Source organism: Citrus clementina, unplaced genomic scaffold (assembly GCF_000493195.1).
Source record: "Citrus clementina cultivar Clemenules unplaced genomic scaffold, Citrus_clementina_v1.0 scaffold_8, whole genome shotgun sequence".
In the NCBI taxonomy this organism is placed as follows: Eukaryota; Viridiplantae; Streptophyta; class Magnoliopsida; order Sapindales; family Rutaceae; genus Citrus; species Citrus x clementina.
This window is the reverse complement of record NW_006262022.1, coordinates 9417270-9439671: the sequence shown is the minus strand read 5'-3', so window position 1 is coordinate 9439671 and position 22402 is coordinate 9417270. Positions and strand designations below refer to the sequence as shown.

Genomic DNA, 22402 nt, shown 5'->3' with positions numbered 1-22402 from the left:
CACTTCTTTTAATGGATAGTTTGCCGATCTCAACTCCTACTTGCTCATTCTTGTCTTTCGACTTAAGCCTTGAAGAGAATCATTTTTCAGGAAGTTTTCTGCTATTATAAAATTCTTCTATAGCATGTAGTTCGTGCATTAATTCAATTAAGGTCATATCTTTATTGTTTAAGATATAGCTGACCTTAAACTCTTTGAATGTATCAGGTAAAGATTCAATCACCATGTTAATCTTTGATTTATCATTGATTTGAACACCATGATTCTCTACCTCATTCAAATAGTCCATCATTTTGAGGACATGATCACGAACTTTTGTACCCTCTTCCATCTTAGTATCCGTAATACGTCTAGCAAAATGGGTATTTTGCCCAAACATCTGATGAAGACTAGCCATAATTTCAGTGGCTGTTTCCATGCTCCGATGTTTCTTATGCAGTTCCACAAAATCGAAGCCAATATATAGCGCTTAGCCATTTTGTTAGCTTCGCACCATTTCTCATAAGGCTCCCTCTGATTTCTATAATTGTATAACGATGGTTCAGGAGGGCAAGGCTGGGTCAACACATATTTGCTTCCCTTAGTAGTGAGAATATTAAATAGATTGCGTTTCCAATCTAAATAATTTTCGCCAGTGAGTTCATTTTTAACAAGGATAATTAATAAGGGGTTGATGGAAGACATTTTCTGAAAAACAAAACAAAATAAACATGCATAAATACTTTGAAACAATATTCACAATAAATGACAAAAATACAAAAAATCATAAATGCATTTTAATTTATTGTAACGATAATCTAGTACCGCTTTGACAAGCTATCCGTTGGGGAAGTCATGTCTACACTTACTAGACCCAATTATGCATTAGATTATTTACTTTCATGTAGAGACATGATAAATAATTATCGTTATCCCTTTGGGCCTTAATTTGTTAACAGAGCTTCGTTGAGAAGGTTAATAACAAATTTTAGTTGAGTGTATAACCATTGTTTCAATCTAAGTATTTTTCATATCAATAGTCACCGTTGGGGCGAACAATTGATTGAAAAATATTTCAATTTTATCTTTGAAGAAGTTCATCAAATAAAATATCTAATAGATATACCCTCCGTAGGGAGCATCACCGTATCATGAAGTCGAGGTATATATATAATTTTATTATTGAACTAACAATGGAGCCCGTGGGAAAAATTATCTTGAATTTTCCCTCTCCCACTCAATATTTTAAAATTGATTTTTCCTTTTTAAAACATACATATTGTTAATTGCATGCTTCCTATAATATTATCTAGATGATATCCAATATTATTAAGCATAGACAAATTTCAAACAATATAATAAATTCATAATTAATGAATGACATGTATCATTATGCATAGAGTGGCACAACCTATTCTATATGACATGTTATCATGCCATGTGATCATCCAAAACATAACATATAGAAAAACAATTAAATAATCTTAATTCATGGCTTTTCCTATAATGAAAAATACATTAACCCTAAGCCTAATCTTCATTAGGCTTCTTGTCAATGTCCATCTTCGATAAACTTGTCTTTGTTAATGGACTAGGGGAAATTGGGCTTTTAAATTTATAATTGGTCCAATTTTAATTTTAAATAAATAAATAAAAAATTTTTTATTAAAATAAAATTTTTGGACCAAAAATAAATTTAATGTATTTAATTTTGTCTATGCATTTTAATCCATTAAGCCCAATTGAAATTGGGCCTAAAACTAGGATTCATTAAACCCAAAACTATGTTTGGATTTAAACGCAAAAAATTAAAAACATTTTTGCCCAACTGAAAAATATGAAACTATAGGGACCTCCATGATAAAAACCATGGAACCCTAAAATCACATTTTTCTTTTCCTCTTCTTCCCCAGCCGCCACCAGCACAAAAGCCCAGCCGTTGTTTACTGTTTCCACACCGAACAGCCGTCATCAACGCCGGAAAGACTCCAACCAAAACGCTCCGCGCCTCCAGCCCACGTTCACGCTGCTGCTTGGCCGTTGCAGCTGCTGCTCGCGCGCTGCAGTTGCTGCATGTGCAGCGCGCGCTGCAGCTGCTGCGTGTGCAACTCTCGCTGCTTGCAGCGTGGCTGCTGGCCGCGCGCTGCTCGCGCAGCAGCGTGTGCTACTGGCCGCTCGACTGCTGCGTGCGCTGGTTCGTTGCTGCAGTTTCCAGCAAGTTTCCGTAATATTCCAGTGATTTACAATTATCCAATGCTAATTTTGGCTAACAAAATTTTTATTGCGATAAACTAAATCAAGATGGAAACATGGTGATAAAAGACCACCCCTCTTGTTACAGATCCAAAGAAAAATTACAACGGAAAATCTAACCATGAATTAAGACAAACCATAAACATGCTTTATTCATATATTAAACAAATAATATATATCTGAATAAATGTGCCACTCTAATACATAAATTTCAAGATTAATTTCATACGAAATTCTTATATATTAATATGAGATGGCTCTGATACCAATTGTTGGGGAAAAATTAGGTTTTTAAAATTTTTATAAAACATTTTGAAGATTGCTCTCATATAATATATAAGAATTCGTATTCTAGAAATCGTACCTTGAAAATCCGAGTTGGCTTTTTCCGCTGAAGTGATTTAGGCTCCTAGATCACGATCTGCCACCACCACTCCTGTTAGATCACGATCTGCCACCACCACTCCTGTTAGATCACGATCCGTCACCACCACGCTTGTTAGATCACGAACTGTCACCAATGATCTTCCAGGTTATGACTCAGGTTCGATCTGCCCTTGACGTGTGGGCGCCTTTATCACTACCAAAGCAACTAGCACGAGAAATTTTTTCTCTCAACAATAGAGAGAAAAATCTTATTCTTTGATCTGTATAAAGTGGCTTCACTATTTTCTTTAGAGAAAATAAGCCTTTTATATCACCCTTTAGTGAAAACCCTAGGCTCCAAATAATTCAAAAAACAAAACCCACGTTATTTGCTTTTTAAATAAGGGACCCACCTTGTAAAATAACATAAGGCCCCTTACACAAAAGCTAATTAAATGGAGCCTCCCACTAAATGATATATTTAGGCTTTTGACACAAATAGCTAGTTATCTTACTTATTAGTCCAGTAGTGGTGCAGTCAATTAAATGAGCTAACCCGGGGATCATTTGGGAACATACAATAGTGGCTACAATAATTAGGCCTGTATTTAAACTAGCCCAATTATTTAATTCCAAATCTACTCCACTAAAAGATTGGAACTGACTTCCATAATTGTATGCTCGAATAATAATTCGTCCCAAGCCTTTTTTTTTTTTTTACTACACAATCCTTTGTACCACATCGTTAATTAAATGCCTAATGCCATCCCATATTTATAGGGGAGGCTTGCCAAGCTCTAGAGATTCTAGAGAATTCTACCATTTCCTAGCTATTTACATGTGCAGGAATTCTATGGAGAATTCTAGAGTATTTACAAGCTCATGTGCTAGAGTTGCCTAGAATGTTCCGAAATTGGGCCAAGCTAGCACTCTTGGCCTTGTGTTGGCTCTCTAGCCCGAAATTGAGGGCAATTGGGCTAGCGAATTGGGCGGTCCGCAACATCCTCCCCCACCGAAGCTCACGGCGTCCTCGTCGCGCTCTCGTGTTTGAACCTCTGGATGTGCTCAGTGAATTGCCACAAATCTTCTTCACGTTCCCAAGTGGCTTCACTTTCGGTGAGGTTTTTCCACTTCACCAAGTATTCGCTATGTGCTGGCACGCCCCTCCTCGAAATCGTGCAATCCGCAATGATGTAGTCCACATCTTTGTCGAACGCGGTGACAACGGCAGTTGGCGCGCGCCTCGATTCTCCACGACTTGGTTCTCCCATGTCTTCGTGATATGGCTTGAGAAGGCTCACATGGAAGACCGGATGAATCTTGAGTCTTGGCGGAAGTTGGAGTTGATACGAGACGTTGCCCACACGTCAAACAACTCGGAAGGGTCCCTCGTAGCGCCTCACTAACCCCTTGTGAACTTTCCGCAAAGTCTTGAACTGTTGGGGTAGGAGCTTGATCATGACTTGATCACCTTCCTTGTACTCAACATGCTGTCTCCTTGTATCTGCCCATTTCTTCATTTTCCTCGCGGCTTTGTCGAGGTAGGCTCGTGTGATGTCCGCTTCCTTATGCCATTCACGGGCGAGCTTGTGTGCCGCGGGGCTTTTCCCTCCGTAAGTCGACTCTATGGCGTTGGGAGTCATTGGCTGGAATCCCATGATGATCTCGAACGGACTCTTGCCCGTAGCCTCGCTTCGCTGCAAGTTATAAGAAAATTGAGCGATGTCGAGTAGCTTCGCCCAATCCCGCTGGTGAGCGCTCACATAATGCCTCAAGTACATCTCGAGGAGGTCATTAATGTGCTCGGTCTACCCATCCGTTTGTGGGTGAAAGCTTGTCGAGAACTTGAGATCAGTCCCCAACATCTTAAAGAGCTCCGTCCAAAAACGCCCAGTGAACTGAGGGTCTCGGTCACTCACAATGCTCTTCGGAACTCCCCAAAGCTTCACAATGTGCTTGATGAATAGACGGGTTGCCTCGCCCGCTTTGCAATCGACTAGTGCGGCAATAAATGTGGCATACTTGTTGTATCGGTCGACAACGACCATGATGCTTCCGCAACCTTTGGACTTGGGCAGCGATGTGATGAAGTCCATGAAGACACTTTCCCATGGCCTTGTTGCTAGTGGTAGCGGCTCCAATAATCCCGCTGGGAGTTGATGATCCACCTTGTCTTGTTGGCACACAAGACAAGTTCGCACATATGCCTCAATGTCGTCCTTCATGTGCGGCCAAAAATATGAGGCTTGTACTAGTGCGGTGGTGCGTTCGATTCCTAGGTGACCAGCCCACTTGGAGTCGTGGCATTCTTTAATTACTTCCTTCCGTAAGTTTCCCCACCTTGGCACGAACAACCGATCTCCCTTGGTGAGGAGGATGCCTTCCTCTTGCCAAAAACGCTTTGTCTTTCCCTCGAGCACCTTCTCCAGCAAATCCTTTGCTAGCAGATCTTGTTGAAGGCCTTCCTTGATGCTTGAGACAAGGTCAAACTTTGGTTGGCTCATGCTAAGTGTTGCCAATTCCGCCTTGCAGCTTAGAGCATCTACAACGACATTGGATTTCCCCGGTTTGTACTCTAGCCGATAGTCGAATTCCGCAAGGAAATCTTGCCGCCGTGCTTGCTTCGAACTCAACTTCTTTTGAGTTTGGAAGTAGCTTGTCACCACGTTGTCCGTCATGATCGTGAAGTGTTAGCCAAGCAAATAATGTCGCCACACTCTTAGACAATGGATGATGGCTGTCATCTCCTTTTCTTGCACCGTGTAGCGGCGTTCTGTGTCATTTAGCTTTCGACTCTCGAATGGTATGGGGTGGCCTTCTTGCATAAGGACTCCTCCTATGGCGAAATCTGAGGCATCTGTTTGGACTTCGAAGGGTTTAGTGTGGTCTGGAAGAGCGAGGACGGGTTCCTTCGAAATTGCCTTCTTCAACTCCTCGAATGCGCGTTGGCATTCTTCGGACCAATGCCACGTTCTATTTTTCTTGAGCATATCCGTCAAGGGTGCTGCCTTGGCCGAATAGCCCTTGATGAAGCGGCGGTAGTAATTCACCAGCCTAAGGAATGAGCGACGCTCGGGCACTTTCGAGGGAGGCTCCCAATCGAGGATGGCCTTTACTTTGGCGTTCTCCATCATAATCTTCCCACCCACAATCTTATGACCAAGGAACTCCACTTTTTATTGTGCAATCGAGCATTTCTCTAACTTGAGGAAGAACTCGTTGTCTCGGAGTACTTGGAGGACTTGTCGCAAGTGTTCGACATGATCCTCGAGCGTGGTGCTATACACCACTATGTCATCCAAGTACACGACCACGAAGCGGTCAAGGAATGGTTGGAGCACCTTGTTCATGAGTGTGCAAAATGTGGCGGGTGTATTAGTAAGGCCGAAAGGCATCACAAGGAATTCGAAAGACCCGTACCTTGTTGTGCACGCTGTCTTCGGTTCGTCTCCCTTGGCGATGCGCACTTGGTAGTACCCGGAGCGCAAGTCAAGTTTGGTGAAGTATCGCGCTTTGCCAAGTTGGTCGAACAAGTCCGCGATCAAGGGAATCGGATACTTGTTCTTAATGGTGATCTTGTTGAGCGCTCTATAGTCGATGCACATCCGCAACGATCCATCCTTTTTCTTTTGGAAGAGGACCGGTGCACCGAATGGGGCCTTTGAGGGGCGAATGTAGCCTGCGTCCAGCAAGTCTTTAAGTTGTCTCCGCAACTCCTCTAATTCGGGTGGCGCCATGCAGTAGGGCGCCAAGGCTGGTGGCTTCGCGCCTTGTTCCAGCTCGATCACATGATCTACCTCTCGTCGAGGTGGGAGTTTCTTCGGAAGCTCTGGAGGCATCATGTCCTTGTACTCATTGAGGACGGCTTGAATTTGCGGAGAGACTTGGCTTGCCGACGTTCCGCTATTTCCTTCCTTATTTAGTTCCCGAATGGAGACCAAGAAGCTTGGGTCCTTCTTGAAAGCCCTTTTGAATTGCATGGCGGAGAGTGTCTTCTCCTCGGACTTGCCTCGTTCTGTGGGAACGATGCATGCCTTACTCCCGTCGAGGATGCTTAGGGAGTTTATAGCGGGCAGCTAGAAAGCATGGACTTAGTCAAAGAATTCCATGCTGAGGACCATCTTGAAGTCGTCCATGGGCACGATGGAGAAGTTAAACTTTCCGCTCCACGTACCAAGCGTAATGTGCACGCCTTGCGCGATTCCCACAATTGGCTTGGCGGGTGAGTTTACCGCTTTCATTGTGCCTCCTTCCTTGGTGGCCTTAAGGCCTAAGCGATTGGCCTCGTCTACGGACACAAAGTTGTGCGTCGCTCCCGTGTCTAGCAGCGCGCGAATGGACTGACCGTTTACTTTTGCGCTTACATACATGAGCCATTTCTTGATGAGTGTGGGCTGTTGGCGATTGAGTGCGCTGAGGCGTTGGAGAGAACCCATGTTGAGTTGGGGTTCCTTCGTGGACATTGTGGGGTTACTCTTGAGTTGGGTAGCAAGAGCATTAAGCGACCTCTTCTCCGGACAGTCGCGTACCCAATGAGGACCATTGCATATGAAGCATGGGCTTCGCGACTTTGGCGCCTCCTTCTTGCCCTCCGATTTTCCTTGCCCGCTCTTATTGCTAGGTGGCTTTTTCTACCCTCAATCTTTGCGGTTGTTGCCCTTGTCCTTGCGACTCTCTCCCCCACCTTTGCCTTGGTTGGCCTTTTTGTCCTTGGATTGGGTAGAGTATTCGGTGAGCAATTCCGCAACGGCGATGGCGTCAAGTGTTTGAACATCACGCCTATCAAGCTCGGTCTTGGCCTAATCCTTGAGGCCATCTTGGAAGTAGAAGAGCGAATCCTTGTCGGACATGTCGCTTATCTCCAACATAAGGGTAGTGAACTCATTGATATAGTCCCGAATGCTACCCGATTGCTTGAGGCGACATAAGCGCGCTCGCGCTTCCTTCTCCGCATTGCTTGGAGCGAACTGCTTTCGGAGTTCTTGCTTGAAGTCGGCCCAAGTGTCGATGGTGTAAATGCCCTTGCCCATCTCGCCATGCTTGCAACGCCACCATAGTTGTGCAGCGCCTCGAAGATAGGTGGGTGCAGTGCCCACTTTCGATTCCTCATCTCGAACACCCATGGCATCAAAGTATTGATCGAGCCCAAAGAGGAAATTGTCCACGATGGTGGCATTGCGTGTGTCATCGTCAGTGTCGGGCTTTGGAACGTCAATGCAGCGCCCATCACTCGAGTTTGTGGAAGCTGGACTAGCGGAGAGTGTGCGCTTGTGCCATGCCCAATCCGAGCGGACTTCATCCACTTCCGCACAGACAACGCGTAGTTCGTCCTGAAGAAAACTACGAAGTTTTAGCAACTCATCATAAAAAGAACGAAACTCACCTCGGAGAGTGTTCGCTTGCTCTTGGATGAGAGCTTTGGTTGCCACCGTGAACTCGGCGTATTCCCCCTCAAGACCATCCACTCTTTCCTCCAATCCTTCGAGGCTATCTTGAGCGGCGGACAATGCAATTTCGAGAGTAGTCACACGAGGCTCCAACGCATCCACGGATGGGGCCTTGGATTTGCCGCGAGTCTTGCCTTGGGCGCGTTCTCCCTCTCGACCGCGGCTTGGTTCCGGTGGAGCATCCACTCCAGCAACACCCTCTTGTGCTACGTTCGAAGGGTTGGCCATTGCTTCGTGAGTTAACTTGCGTGCGTGCAAACCTTAGCTCTGATACCACTTGTCACGGGATGAGTATTTTGCGCAGCTAACCCGTGCGGCACTTAGACAACTTTGCCGAATGTTGCAAAGTAAGCCTAGAGCTTCTCGAACTAGAGAAGAGAGCAATTGAGCCAAAGAAGAAACTTGTATTGCACAAAGAGAGATTACAATGCTTGAGTTGCTTACAATGCTTGTTGTAGTGTTTGTTGGATACAAATGCCTAATGCCATCCCATATTTATAGGGGAGGCTTACTAAGCTCTAGAGATTATAGAGAATTCTACCATTTCCTAGCTATTTACATGTGCTGGAATTATATGGAGAATTCTAGAGTATTTACAAGCTCATGTGCTAGAGTTGCCTAGAATGTTCCAGAATTGGGCCAAGCTAGCACTCTTGGCCTTGTGTTGGCTCTCTAGCCCGAAATTGTGGGCAATTGGGCTAGCGAATTGGGCGGTCCGCAACAATACGCTGCTCCACTGTCAAAAGGTTACAAGCCTCTCATCAGGAGAGAAATATTTGAAGAAGCGAGTTCATTCCTTCAATGACAGTTTATTCCAGATGGATGATGATGGGTTGGTGAAGTTGAGGCCATTTTTTCACACTTTTCTTGAACAAACCAGTAGCTTGTTTGAGATATATGTATGCACCATGGGTACCGGATGTTACGCTAAGAAGGCTGTCAAGCTACTCGACCCAGATTCCAAGTACTTCAGTTCCAGGATCATTGGTCGTGAAGATTTCAAGCGAAAAGATAGGAAGAATCTGAACTCAATATTGGGGCAAGAGACCGGCATTATTATTCATGATGACAATTAGAGTGCGTGGAGTGATCACAATGAGAACTTGATAGTTGTTAAGGATAAAGAAATGAAAAGCGATCATAAATTCTATTCTGAAACATGGACTAATGAAAGTGAGAATGACGGGCATTAGCAAACAATATGAGAGTTCTGAAAACAGTCCATAAATTGTTTTTTGACAGTGGTTGCGGAGATGTTCGGACTTACTTCCCAAAATGTTGTAGTCGAATTCTTAGGTGATGTACATTACTCTTCAGTCATTTTGGGGATTTTATACGAAGCAGTTCAAGAGCAGAGGAGATGAAAGCTACATGCACCATAGTAATTGACTTCTCTGTTACACATTTGGTCTCCGTGGAAAGTGAGGAATTTCAATGGGCAGAGCAAGAGGAGAAGTTCTTGGTACATCCAAGGCGGATAGGTGCTTGTTATTTCCCCTGGCGTAGGCAGCCTGAAGATGATAATCTCCCTTGATCATTGACGAATATTCAATTCCACATTTTAAGCCATTCTTTTAGTCATTTATGTAATGCAATACTGTTACTGTTTTTTACTACTCATGGTTCTTTAATGTACACTGTAAATTGACGGTATGTATTGCACTCAAAGTGCAGCAGCATTATTTAGTCAATTGTAATCGTTTCAATGAATTTAACGATGCACAGTATTCAAGTTCTTCTTCTGTTTTAATTCAGCAACCAGTCTAAAGCTATTTCTGATGACTTTAACAGATATAGTTTGTTGAGAATGCTCAAGCATCTCAAATAGTTTTCTCTTTGGTGACCTTGCTAGGTTTCTAATGACTTTTAAGTCCCCTGATAGCATTGATGCTTTTAGAACTGACATTTTACTGTACTTCCATGTAGTTAGGAACTGACTTTCATATAATGTTCTTGCTTGCTTCTGCAAATTCCTTCACTTTTCATTTCCAGTTGAATACTACAAATTTCAGCGGCTTTTCATTTCTTCGGTGTTTGTGCTTTACATGACTTGCTATAAAAGCAATTCATGTTGCCTTTACCGAACCATCATGTTGTAACTAGATGCATTGCAGATGTATGAAGTATGAAATCAGGCCTCACGTAGCTTTGATTAAAGCGACGGACCCAGTTAGGCTTTTTAATCATTAGTACTCTGAGCCGGAACTTTTGAACCATATCTCACTCAAAAAATTCTGAGACTAGTGCTCAACGTACACTGCAATATCTTTTTCCAATCAACTTATACAAGCCTGATTTTGATTAATTCTGGCCACATTTGCCCTGCCTCTTGCGCACATCTAATGGCACGGAGCCTTTTTTTTTTTTTTTAATAAATATGACAGCCATTTTCAAGAACTATAGTGTGATTAATTCCTATTTTTAATCTTTGAATATTTTAAGTCAACTGCTAGTTATTTTTTTGTTGAAAAGCAGAATCAGATCAAGGGCCCAGATCACTTTGTCACATGGATTGTCAACCTGGCGGTTGTAACCAATCCCTGTAACAAACTCTCCCCCTAAAAATTGTATCTTTTAGTGCCTTTAAATGTATAACAAAAACAATAACAATTCCCATATGTCATGTGCTATTTACATTACAGCTGGTGAATTATGAAACCCTAACATGCGTAACAAACAATCAATGGTCCAGGTTTCATCAAATCAAAAATACAAAAGGAGAACAAACTCTCTCCACATTTTGTCTTCAATTCCCTGGCTGAGTCACCAAGCTTATCTGGCAACACTCTTGCTCATTCTAGAGCTAATGCTTCTTGATGCCTTCATATCAGCCACTAGATCATTGGGGCATCTGATCATCCATACAGTATGATTTCAAACCAAGGTGATCCCCACAAGACATCTTCTTTGAGACATTCTGTCGAACATTTTGGTGCAACCATCAAACACCGTCATTTTAACTCAGCAAAAGTAGAGTAAGATCCAAGGGATGAGATCATTTCGCCACATGGATTGCCAACCTGGCAGTTGGTTACAGAACCCCTGTAACTGCTAACTTGTGTGAAGCTATACGACTGGCCGCAGCTGGACTTTAGTATAAAATACACTAAGTAATCCTCATTTTATTGCTAAGCTGAGATCAATAAAATTCTTACTCTTTTTCCCTGCTGCCAAACAGCTGCTAAGATTAGCCCAGATCACCGTTTCTTACTTCTTTCAATCTCCAAAAAAAATAAATAAATAAATAAAATAATAATAATAAAATGGGGCAAGAGTTGAATGAACAAGCTGAGAATAGTGAGTCTTTTGAAAGATTCCTGAGAGAGGCCGGAAAAGAAGCGAAAGGTGATGAAATCTTGAAATTGTTTTTACAAACGTGGAGACTTGTGCGAGATCTTGTTGGAAAGCGGGTGGCAGAAGTTACAAACGAAGATTGGAATTCAATGTGTTTGTGTACCCTGACAAAGATGAACATCTCCGGACAGCGAGAAAGCTGACCGACAAGCATGCAAGTGAAGGATACTTATTAAGAATACCAAAGAGAGTCATTTCTTGAAATCAGAGGGTTAAGATTAATGTCATGCAACCTCACAAGGACACTTTTCTCATTAGAGGTCTCAATGATTCCTCCGTCTCTTAAATCCAATGTTAAATTGAAGTTAAAGAAGTGGAAGATCAGTTATTCTCTCGTGGAGAAATGGCATTCATTGGTTATGAGTAATCCAGACAATAGACTGAGAGAAGGTACGACTGTGAATCTATGGAGCTTCAGGAACAAGTCTTCTGAGCTGTGTTTCGCTTTGGAGAGATGTCGAAGGAGAAGGAGGGCCTCAAAATAGCAAGCAGAAATTGCAACATTATTTCATCAGCTGTAGAGTGTTGATAGTGTTAGATGATATTAATTGTGCAAGAATAAGATAGAATATGTGATAGATAAACTGTGAAGAAGATGTAGTCTTTTAAATACATTGAAATGCTCTATTGTTTCTTTTCAAGGTTCAATAACTTTCTTGGTATTCTCTTCTATGATTTTCATTTATTTGGAGCTTTTTGATTTACCTGTTCTTAATTAAGTCTAGAGGTTTATTCCATTTTCAGCTAAATTATCGCGGTTCACAGATTGGCCTGCTCAGAATTTGGCCTTTTGTAGGTGCCTTTTCTCAACAGGCAATTGCTTTGTGCAAGTGGTTTCTTCTGAATGAATCTTGGATTAAATTGGGACTAGGTTAGTATTCCTGTTTCTTTCTGTTAGTTGTATTGGTGATCTTCAGCAGCCTGTTTAGATCATTACTGAACAAAAATTCGAGTCTTAATCTCAACATAGTTTAATAGGTCGTATTAATATTTCAATGCATGAAAAAGCCTCTGCCTTGATAACTGAGTGTCCTGCCTAAGTTACACGCTGTTGTGTATTTTAAATGACAGTTAATGTACAGAAAATAGAAAGATTTAAAGGCATTGATTCATTGTAGATAAAGAACCAAACTGGAATTTTGTGAGGTTGAAGAAATGTCCATGGCTGATGTTTGGTTAAGACTTGCATGCGCTTTTGGTACTTTTCTTTTTATGCCTGTATCTCCATGTTAGCAGCTCAACGTTAGCTGGTGTTTTGATCTGTTTTGCCATGACATTTAAGTGAGGCTACCAAAGGGTTTCTTCTCCTCTGGTAAGAATTCAACTCTAGTTGTATGTTGACCATGCATGTCATGAATCAGAGTATATACAAAACCGCATGCTTTTGCTGGCTAGCGGAAATGACTTCAAGGAAAGGTAATTTTGTATGTGTAAACAGTAATACTCTGCATTTCTTCAGGAAAGCACACGGACTAGGTAACTTGACAAAAAAAAAATCCATTGACTAAAACAAAAGCTGATATGAGGTCATATTTCATTCAATTAGAATGCCTGTTTTGATAAAATCAATCACCTAATCTGCTTCAGTTTTAACTATGTACACTCAAAATTTTTCCAATTTTGAAACAATGAATTCCTCAAAGGTCTTTGATCAGTTAATTACCATTTTGGATTGTCTGATTGAGTTAATATTTGTGCTTATTACTGTTGTTAATGGCTTATGATGTACTAGTCTTTCACTGAAATATTGCTGGCCATACTGCAGGGCTAGCCTTGCTCGCCGGGCTGGCTATTGAAAGATGAATATGAAATCCAGCACCAACCAAATAGATACGATGAATTGAACTCTGCTGTACCAAATCAAACAGAGTTGAAATCTGCCAGCTAGTGAGACCTAATCATCAAATCACAATATAAATCTTGTGAATGCAATTCTTTTCAATATCATCCCCGGATAACTGGAACATGTAAAAACTGGACATCAACTCTGACATTGGCTGTTTATGTAATTTCATTTTTAGTCATCTGAATATTGAACAAGTTGTAACAGATTTGGATTTGTTTGAACAAGCACGTTCGCAAAAACCAAAACATAAGGAATAATTAGAGATCCTTCTCACATTGAGTTTCATAACCCCATTTAAAAAGCACAAATTTATCCACATGAGGCGACAAGTCAACAACAATGGCCAATTTTGTATACGTGGCATTACTTTAACGCCGCAAATTGGAAAGTCATAAACATAATCAGCCGGCAACTCCCTTCGCACCAAGCCCTGAGAGCAGCCTACAGAATAGTGATAATTCTCCTGTATCAACAACCTCCTTAAATTTACTCAGAAACCTTTCACCAGCCTGAGGTTTTCAAAGTGAACTATTCGCAAACGAAGATTGGAATTCAATGTGTTTGCGTACCCTGACAAAGATGAACATCTCCGGACAGCGAGAAAGCTGACCGACAAGCATGCAAGTGAAGGATACTTATTAAGAATACCAAAGAGAGTCATCTCTTGAAATCAGAGGGTTAAGATTAATGTCATGCAACCTCACAAGGACACTTTTCTCATTAGATCTAGTCTTTGAATTTGCTTTTACTTCTCTGTTATCTTCAAAGAGTAATCAGAAAAACTATGCAAGCACCGGTAAGGTAAAGAAAACTGTAAAGAAACGAGAATTAGTCCTCAGTGTTGCAACAGATACTGGAGGCTCATAACTCCAAGCAGGCCAATTACAGGAGCTAAAATAGTAATAAACCCTATGATGATTAAGAGCTTGAAAATCAAAATACTGTAAAAAATGGAATCATAACAATAAGCCATGCCAAGAAAATCACAAAACCTTATAAAGATATAATGCATTTCAAGTTTTCAATGCAATTACAGTAGCTACTACATATTTCATCTGTCATATATACAATTTTTTTTTTCTTGCTCAATATCATCAACGGGTCGGGTCAAAACATATGTAGTTGTTGCAATTCAGCCGTTTGATGAAGAGTCTTCGCATCAGTTGCATCATCAGTGTAATGATCTGTTTCCACTTCCTTGTTATCCTTCAAGCTTAACCAAAGCAAAACACAAATCGGAATTGTTCTTCCTGAAACTCCATAGCTGCACTTCTGAACCTAACTCAAGTCCATTATCTTTATCATCCACAACCAAATCATGCCACGTCTTTATCAGATTATAAGTGTAATTATCACCCATCTTCCACTTCTTCAACGTCAAAGGAACACTGTGTTTAAGAGAAGGAGGAATCATCAAGACCTCTATCCCTTCCTTTGTATTAAGAATGCTCTTCTCCTTTTGATTGACAAAGTTATCATCTCTTACTTTGGTCGGTGGTATCGACAGCCGATTATTATTACTCCTTAAATCACATCCTGTGATTGTTTTCTGCATCACCAACACTAAATCAGTACCATTCTCCTCCTGGATGCGATTCTTGAATGATTCAGGCATATCAGCAACTACGCGTTCTTCTTGATTCACGTTCTTGTTTCCCTTCTTCCTCTGCTTTCTGGGCTGTCTGATCTCTTTTTCATCATCTTTGTCGCCTCTGTCATAAGTCTGGTCGAAGCACCTCTTCAGAGTAATCTTCTTGTTGTTTATTTTAAGTATTAGTGACGGCATTCTTCTACTAGGCAAGTTTTCCGAAACAGAACCTCTTCTTCTTTTCGGTATGTCAAAACCCAGATTGTCAAATTTCTTCTTTTGTGCCAATTGTTTCTCAACAAGCTGTTGAACAATGATCCTCGTAAGTGAACTCATTTTTAACGACTCATCACCATTGGCAGCTTCCTCTGCCTCCCTCAAAATTCTTTCGAAAGACCCACCATCATCATTCAATCGCCACTTCATATTTCTCTCTTCCATGTAAATTCTTTCTTCAGAAATTCAAAGATTCAAACGTAAAGAGAAATAAAACAGGAAAAAAAGGAACACAGAACAGCAGCTTCAGAAAGCTTTTCAAGTGCTTGGACCAGAGGATGATTATGCGAATAAAAGGATGCTATTAATTCCTGAGTGAAGTGGGTTTCCTAAAATTCGAAGAACAGAGAAACAAAACAGGAAACTAGCGAATTGAAGAACACAGAACAGAACACGGCAGTGATGATGTAAATATATAATTATCCTGAGAGAAGTGGGTTTCCTAATTAAATTCGAGTTTCCTTAGATATTAGCTTCCTAAATTGATAGGGAAAATAAAGCGCCACGATGCGGGAGCCGTTAGTGCTTGGCGCGCCAAGACCTTACACCCTAACCTTAAACCTAACCCTAAGCTTGGCCCTAACCGTAACGGTCAAAACTTCAAATTTCAATTTTTGCCAATTTTGTGATTAAGGTGGCGTTTGTTTTTTTAACTTAATGACTTAAAGTAACTTAATTTAATTAATTAAGTTAATTAGAGGTGTTTATTTTTATAACTTAATGAGACTTTTTAGATAATTTTGACTTAATAAAATAAACCAATTTTTATGATTTTTTACTTAATGGAGAAATCTGAATTAAGTCAATTACTTGCTAATGTCAAAAATATTCCTGCTTTATAATTTATTTTTTATGTCTTCCCAAAACTCACCCATAGACATTTACCCCACATAAAAATATCCCTATTTTTTCTTTCTTATATTATATATGATAAAATTTAAAATTTATGGTATTTTATATATTAAAATTTCAAAATAATTATATATTCACTTGAATATAGTTTTACTTATATATGTTAAAATGTTGTGGTATTTAATTTATTATTTATTTGACATTCAAATTTAATAAGGATACAAATGTAAAAGTACATATTTTCAGCATTAAGTTGAAAAAAAAACAACTTAATACTTATTTTTCGAGATTCAGACAAAAAAACAAACATATTATTTAGATTCAGACATTAAGATCTATTCATAATTCAGATTAATTCAGGTCTATTCAAATTTCAGATAAAAAACAAACGCCACCTAAATTTGTTTTACGCTTTTACTTTATATGCAAGTAATGTAAGGGTTATTATTTTTTTGTTAATTTTATATTTTATAAAATTTCTAATATTTTGTGTAGAGAAAAAAAAATGTGGTTAAATCATAAATGCGGATATGGGAGTCGTTGATCAAAGATTTTGTCGCCTCAAGACTGTTATAGCTTTCTTTGCTCTGTCTCTTACTCCAACAGTCCATTTTTTAAAAATCAAAAAAGAAATTATTTTTATCATTTTGAATTTTTTTGGTGTTCAAGAGACACATGGGCATTTTCCTTTGAAACACACAAATTAAGGAGTAAAAATAAAATAATTTTTTAACTGAAAAGGTTTGCTTAACAAAATATTACAAGGCACATAGGTTACGTTTGACACGCATGATTAGATTGAATTATATTGGAATGAATTAAGCTGGATTGTATTATATATTTTTATGTTTGGTACAATATCGGATTAAAATATGTTAATTTGTATTTAAATAATATTAAATAGCATTTAAATTGTTATTTCAATATAAATTTCAATTATTCATGAAATTTTATAATCATAATTAAAATAAATTTAAAACCAATTACTAGGAAAAATTAAATATATTGTAAATAAGCTATTGGGTAGTCATAATACAATAAACAAATAAACATAGATAAAACAAATTAAATTTTTAATTAATTTTTATCAAATATTTAAAAATATTATATAAAATCAATTAATTAATGGTATTATTAATTTTCATGATTATTTTTAATATTATATTAGTGATTATTCAATTTAATACAATCAAATAATGCAATAAATAATTAGACATTTAATTTTATTGATAAATTATTAAATATGCAAGTAGTGAAAATTTAATCTCAAGAGTTAGTATAAGTAAAAGTATCAATTTAATTAGATCATAGATAATAAATAAAAATAAATTTTAAGTAAATCATAATAAAAAATAACTAATTAATTAATACTAGGTGTAAATAAAAAAAATATAAATAAAAATCTCATACATTGACAACTTTTTTCTTTAATCTTATCCCAACTAAACCGATGTGCAAATTAGGATTATTAATCCCATGATTTTAAGATTAAATTCAAATTTAGTCCCCCCTAATTAATCCAATCCAACTAAGCTTGCCAAACATTGGATAAATATTTAATCCCAAAATTAGTCCAATCTCATACTTAATCCTAGCATCCAAACATGGCCATATGGTTTGATTTCGTGGAGAACATATGCTTTTAAGAAATATGGGATGGACTAGTGTGAGCCGCGCAAAGGGGGAGGGTGGTTTGGGTTTTCAAGATTTAGGGTGTTTTAATCAGGCTATGTTGGCAAAACGAGGATGGCGTTTGCTTATTTATGGGGAGACACTTGCTTCACGGGTGTTGAAGGCAAGATATTTCCGACGATGTTCGTTTCTTGATGCAACTATTGGTAATAATCCTTCATTTATTTGACGAAGTATTCTTTGGGGGCGTGAGCTGTTACAGCGGGGAATTTGATGGTGTGTGGGGTCAGGGCAACATATTCGTATTTATGGTGATAATTGGATGCCTAGGCCGTTGTTGTTCTGACCTATTTCACCAAAAATTTTGGGTAATGAAGTAAGGGTTATTGACTTGATAGAGAATGGAAATTCGTGGAACATGACTTGGCTACAGAAATATTTATTGCCACTGGATGTCCATTCTATTATGAAGATTAAGCTCCCTTCACAGAGTTGTAATGACAGGGTAATATGGCACTATGATCGTTGTGGAGAGTACACAGTGAAGTCTGGGTATCATGTTGCGAGAACATGGAAGAACCTTGATAATGTTGCATCTTCTAGTATTTCATCAAGGCAGTGGGCAACCATTTGGAAGTTAATTGTTCCTTCCAAGGTTAAGATATTTCTATGGCGTGCACTTTCAGGATCGCTTCCATCTATGGAAAATTTAGAACTGAAAATGGTGGTGGCTGATTCGCGGTGTAGGATTTGTGGTGAGGCTGGTGAGTCTATTTTGCATGCTTTATTTGTTTGTCAACATGCTCATGATGTATGGGAGCTTACTTCATTTACTGTTTCGGAATTTTTTAACCGAGTTGCATGTTTGTGGGATGTGTGGGATATTGTTTATTCTAAAGTTGCTTTTAATGAAATTCAACTCTTTGGCTTAATTATGTGGGGGATTTGGAGGGCGAGAAATAGGATTTTATATGATGGGGCTAAGCCATCTTTCCAAATTGTGTGGTGGCTTCAGCCCAAGGAATTTGGGATAGTTGTGTAAGGAGAAATTGTAGGAATATAAATACTATGTGTATTGTCCAAGATGTTGTGATTTGGGAGCCTCCACAGTTGGGTTGGTTTAAATTAAATACCAATGTGGCAGTGGATGTTCAAAATGGAAAGGTCAGTTATGGAGCTGGTATTAGAAATCATGAGGGATTGGTTATGTTGGCTGAAACCAATTTTGGGAATTATTGTGAGGATGTGGCTATTGCTGAGGCAGAGGCTATTAACTTTGGTATTCAACTTGCTAAGGAGACTGGTTTGTTTCCGTGAATGATTGAGTCGGACTCGTTGTTTGTTATTCAATTGATCCAAGGAAAGCAACATACTCGTACAAAGCTTTTGTGGATAATTTCTGATGTGCAGCAACTTATGCAACCAAAGCAGGACTTCAGGATTCGGCATATTTCAAGGAATGGTAACCAAGCTGCGGATGCTCTAGCTAAATATGCTCTTCAAACATGTTCATCATTTGTACTGCTAGAAGACTTTCCACAGTCTATAGATTGTTATCTTTGAATTATTTCCTGATTTAATGAGAATTAATTTGTTTAAAAAAAAAAAAGAAATATGGGAAAGTTTGGATTGAAGCTAGAGAATTGTTGGGTTTTAATAGATTAAAGGGAAATTATCATTTGTATACCCTTAATTTACTCCATTATCAAAAATACTACAACACTTTAAGGGTGTATCAATCGTCCACCCTAAGTTGACAAAATATATCAGCTGACCACCAAATCGTTAGTTGCCGTTTAAATATGATAACGTCAGAAGGGTAATCTGGTCTTTTCATATGATACAAGTGATAATTTAAGGGTATATACGTGATAAAAAAAGAATTTAAGGGTATACAAGTGATAGTTTTCAAGGGTAAAATCGTCAATTCACTGTAATTCCGTTAATTTTCAAACGACAATTAACAGTTTGGTGGTCGACTGATACATTTCGTCAACTTAGGGTGGACGATTGATATACCCTTAAAGCGTTGTAGTATTTTTTATAACAGAGCAAATATAGGGTATACGAATAATAATTTATCTAGATTAAATTATGCTTTGAGTAAGTCAAGACACAAAGGGAGGCACTATCGGTCTTTGATAAAATGAAAAATGAAGATTTTGATCCTGATATTAAATGTTTCATGATTTTGTTACAAGGGTTGGGATCGGGGCGTATTAAGAAACTTAATTTATTGAGAGTAAAACTATAATAAAATTTAATAATGTATAAAATTGATCGAATAGTAAAATTTCTTTACTAATTTTTTTTTAAAAATATGAAAATAAATGATTTTTTTTGTTGAGCACGATCAATTGCCCACACTGACTTCTATGTAAAGTTCAACCTTTGTTGGGATAGCGGAAGAATTTACTGAGAATGAATGAAGTTTGTAGAGAAATATGGGTATTTTACGACACTCATATTTGGCCTGAAATTTCGTCTAGTGAAATTATGAAAATTAACTTTTTTGCTAAAATCAAACTAAAATCGACAGATGGTTCGTCGCACACCGACTATCTTTGGGCGATGAGCTATCACCCAGATTGGGAAATTTCGGTAGCTACGATTTAATGAAATTTCTATTGAAATTTCAGGTTAAATATAATTTCTCCTTATTTTATCTCATTAGTCTATACTTTTCAATTAACTTTATTTATTTTCAAAATTACCAATAAAAAATGGCTTACCTAGGGAGTGGCTATGATATAGGGACAGAAAGTCCCTGTATCAAAGAGGGAGTTAATTGTCGGCAGCCAAATAACTTTTATAATTGACAACAACTGGTTTTCATTAATATGTATTTTTAATGTAAATAAAATAAAATAAAATAATATTTAAAAATAATAATACTAATAAGAAAAAAAGACAAATAAAGTAAAAATAGAAAAAAAATTATTATAAATATTTTGAAAAACAAAATAAAATGAGTGTTAACAAAAAAACAAAAGTTTAATTCATTTTCTACGAAATCTGTCTCATGTTTAATATTTTAATTTTCATGTTTAATGTTCGATATTTCATGTAATTATTTTCTAAATACCTTGAAATTTTTCTTTTTTCTCATGTTTCATGTTTACGTTCATGTTTCATATTTCAAGTTCCGAGGTTCATATTTGATATTTTATGTTCACTGTCACAAAAGTACTTACATTTTATATTTATTATTGCATATTTTAAGTAATTTGTTTTATATTTATTGTTCAATGTTTCATGTGATTATTTTTCAAATACCCCAATTTTTTTTTGCCCCTGTTTCATGTTTATGTTCATGTTTCATGTTGCAAGTTCTGAGTTTCATGTTTGATGTTTTATGTTCACTGTTACAGAGGTACTCATATTTTATGTTCATTATTGCATATTTCAAGTAATTTGTTTCATGTTTATTGTTCAATATTTCATGTAATTATTTTCCAAACACCCCGAAATTTTTATTTTTTGCCCCCATTTCATGCTTACGTTCATGTTTCGTGTTGCAAGTTCCGAGTTTGATGTTTGATGTTTTATGTTCACTATTACAGAAGTACTCATATTTTATGTTTATTGTTGCATATTTTAAGTAATGTGTTTCATATTTATTGTTCAATGTTTCATGTAATTATATTACAAACACCTCGGAATTTTTATTTTTGCCCCCGTTTCATGTTTACGTTCATGTTTCATGTTGCAAGTTCCAAGTTTCATGTTTGATACTTTATATTAACTGTTACAGAGGTATTCATATTTTATGTACATTGTTGCATATTTTAAGTAACATGTTTCATGTTTAATGTTCAATGTTTCATATAATTATTTTTTAAAAACCCCGAAATTTTTCTTTTTTCCCCGATTTCATGTCTACGTTCATATTTCATGTTGCAAGTTTCGAGTTTCATGTTTGATGTTTTATGTTCACTATTATAGAAGTACTCATATTTTATGTTCATTGTTGCATATTTTAAGTAATGTGTTTCATACTTATTGTTCAATGTTTCATGTAATTATTTTCCAAGCACCCCCAAACTTTTCTTTTGTCCCCTCGTTTCATGTTTACGTTCATGTTTCATGTTTCAAGTTACGAGTTTTATATTGATGTTTTATGTTCACTATTACGGAAGTACTTATATTTTATATTCATTGTTGCATATTTTAAGTAACTTGTTTCATGTGTATTGTTCTATGTTTCATGTAATTATTTTCTAAATACCCCGAAATTTTTTTTTCTCCCTCAATTCATGTTTATGTTCAAATTTTATATTGCAAGTTCAGAGTAACTTGTTTTTATGGGAAGTAAATTTCATTTTATTCATGAATAATTTCTTGCAAAAGTAGTGAAGCCAATGTTAGTAACAATGATGGTCATGGTAGTTTTAAGTTAGCTCGCTCAAGTGAACAATTTTCATTCAACACTAGTGAAGCATCATATGAACTTGAAACCCAAAATGAATGTGGTAGTAGTTCTCAAGTGTTCTCAGAATCCAATGGCTAGTTTTTAGAATAATTCATCAATGTCACAATCACTGAGATGGGACACCTTTACATTTCTTCCATATCCCAACATGCACTCTAATTGGTGGCCTCGTGGCAATTCATTTGATTAATCGGAGGATGTAAATATTAATTTTATTTGACTTTGCAAGAGTCGTGCTTTAATTGAAGGTTTCGTTAGTGTGTTACTATTTTGTTTATACACTCATTATATGGAATTTACATTCACCTTAACTTGTATGATTTCTTATCTTTGATGGTTATGTGATATCACCTGGCACAGTGGGTGCGCCAAACTAA

The 22402-nt window shown here is 37.8% G+C and overlaps 1 protein-coding gene and 1 pseudogene across 1 annotated transcript; one reads left to right on the top strand and one right to left on the bottom strand.

Annotated features, from left to right (window-relative positions):
• The first annotated feature begins 8668 nt into the window (after positions 1 to 8668).
• On the top strand, positions 8669 to 9579 carry LOC112096335 (annotated as a pseudogene).
• Positions 9580 to 14446: 4867 nt separating this feature from the next.
• On the bottom strand, positions 14447 to 15274 carry LOC18034938 (B3 domain-containing protein At2g31420). The gene has a single exon (XM_006423612.2). The coding sequence runs from the start codon at positions 15272 to 15274 to the stop codon at positions 14447 to 14449; it is 828 nt and encodes a 275-aa protein (XP_006423675.2).
• Positions 15275 to 22402: the final 7128 nt, after the last annotated feature.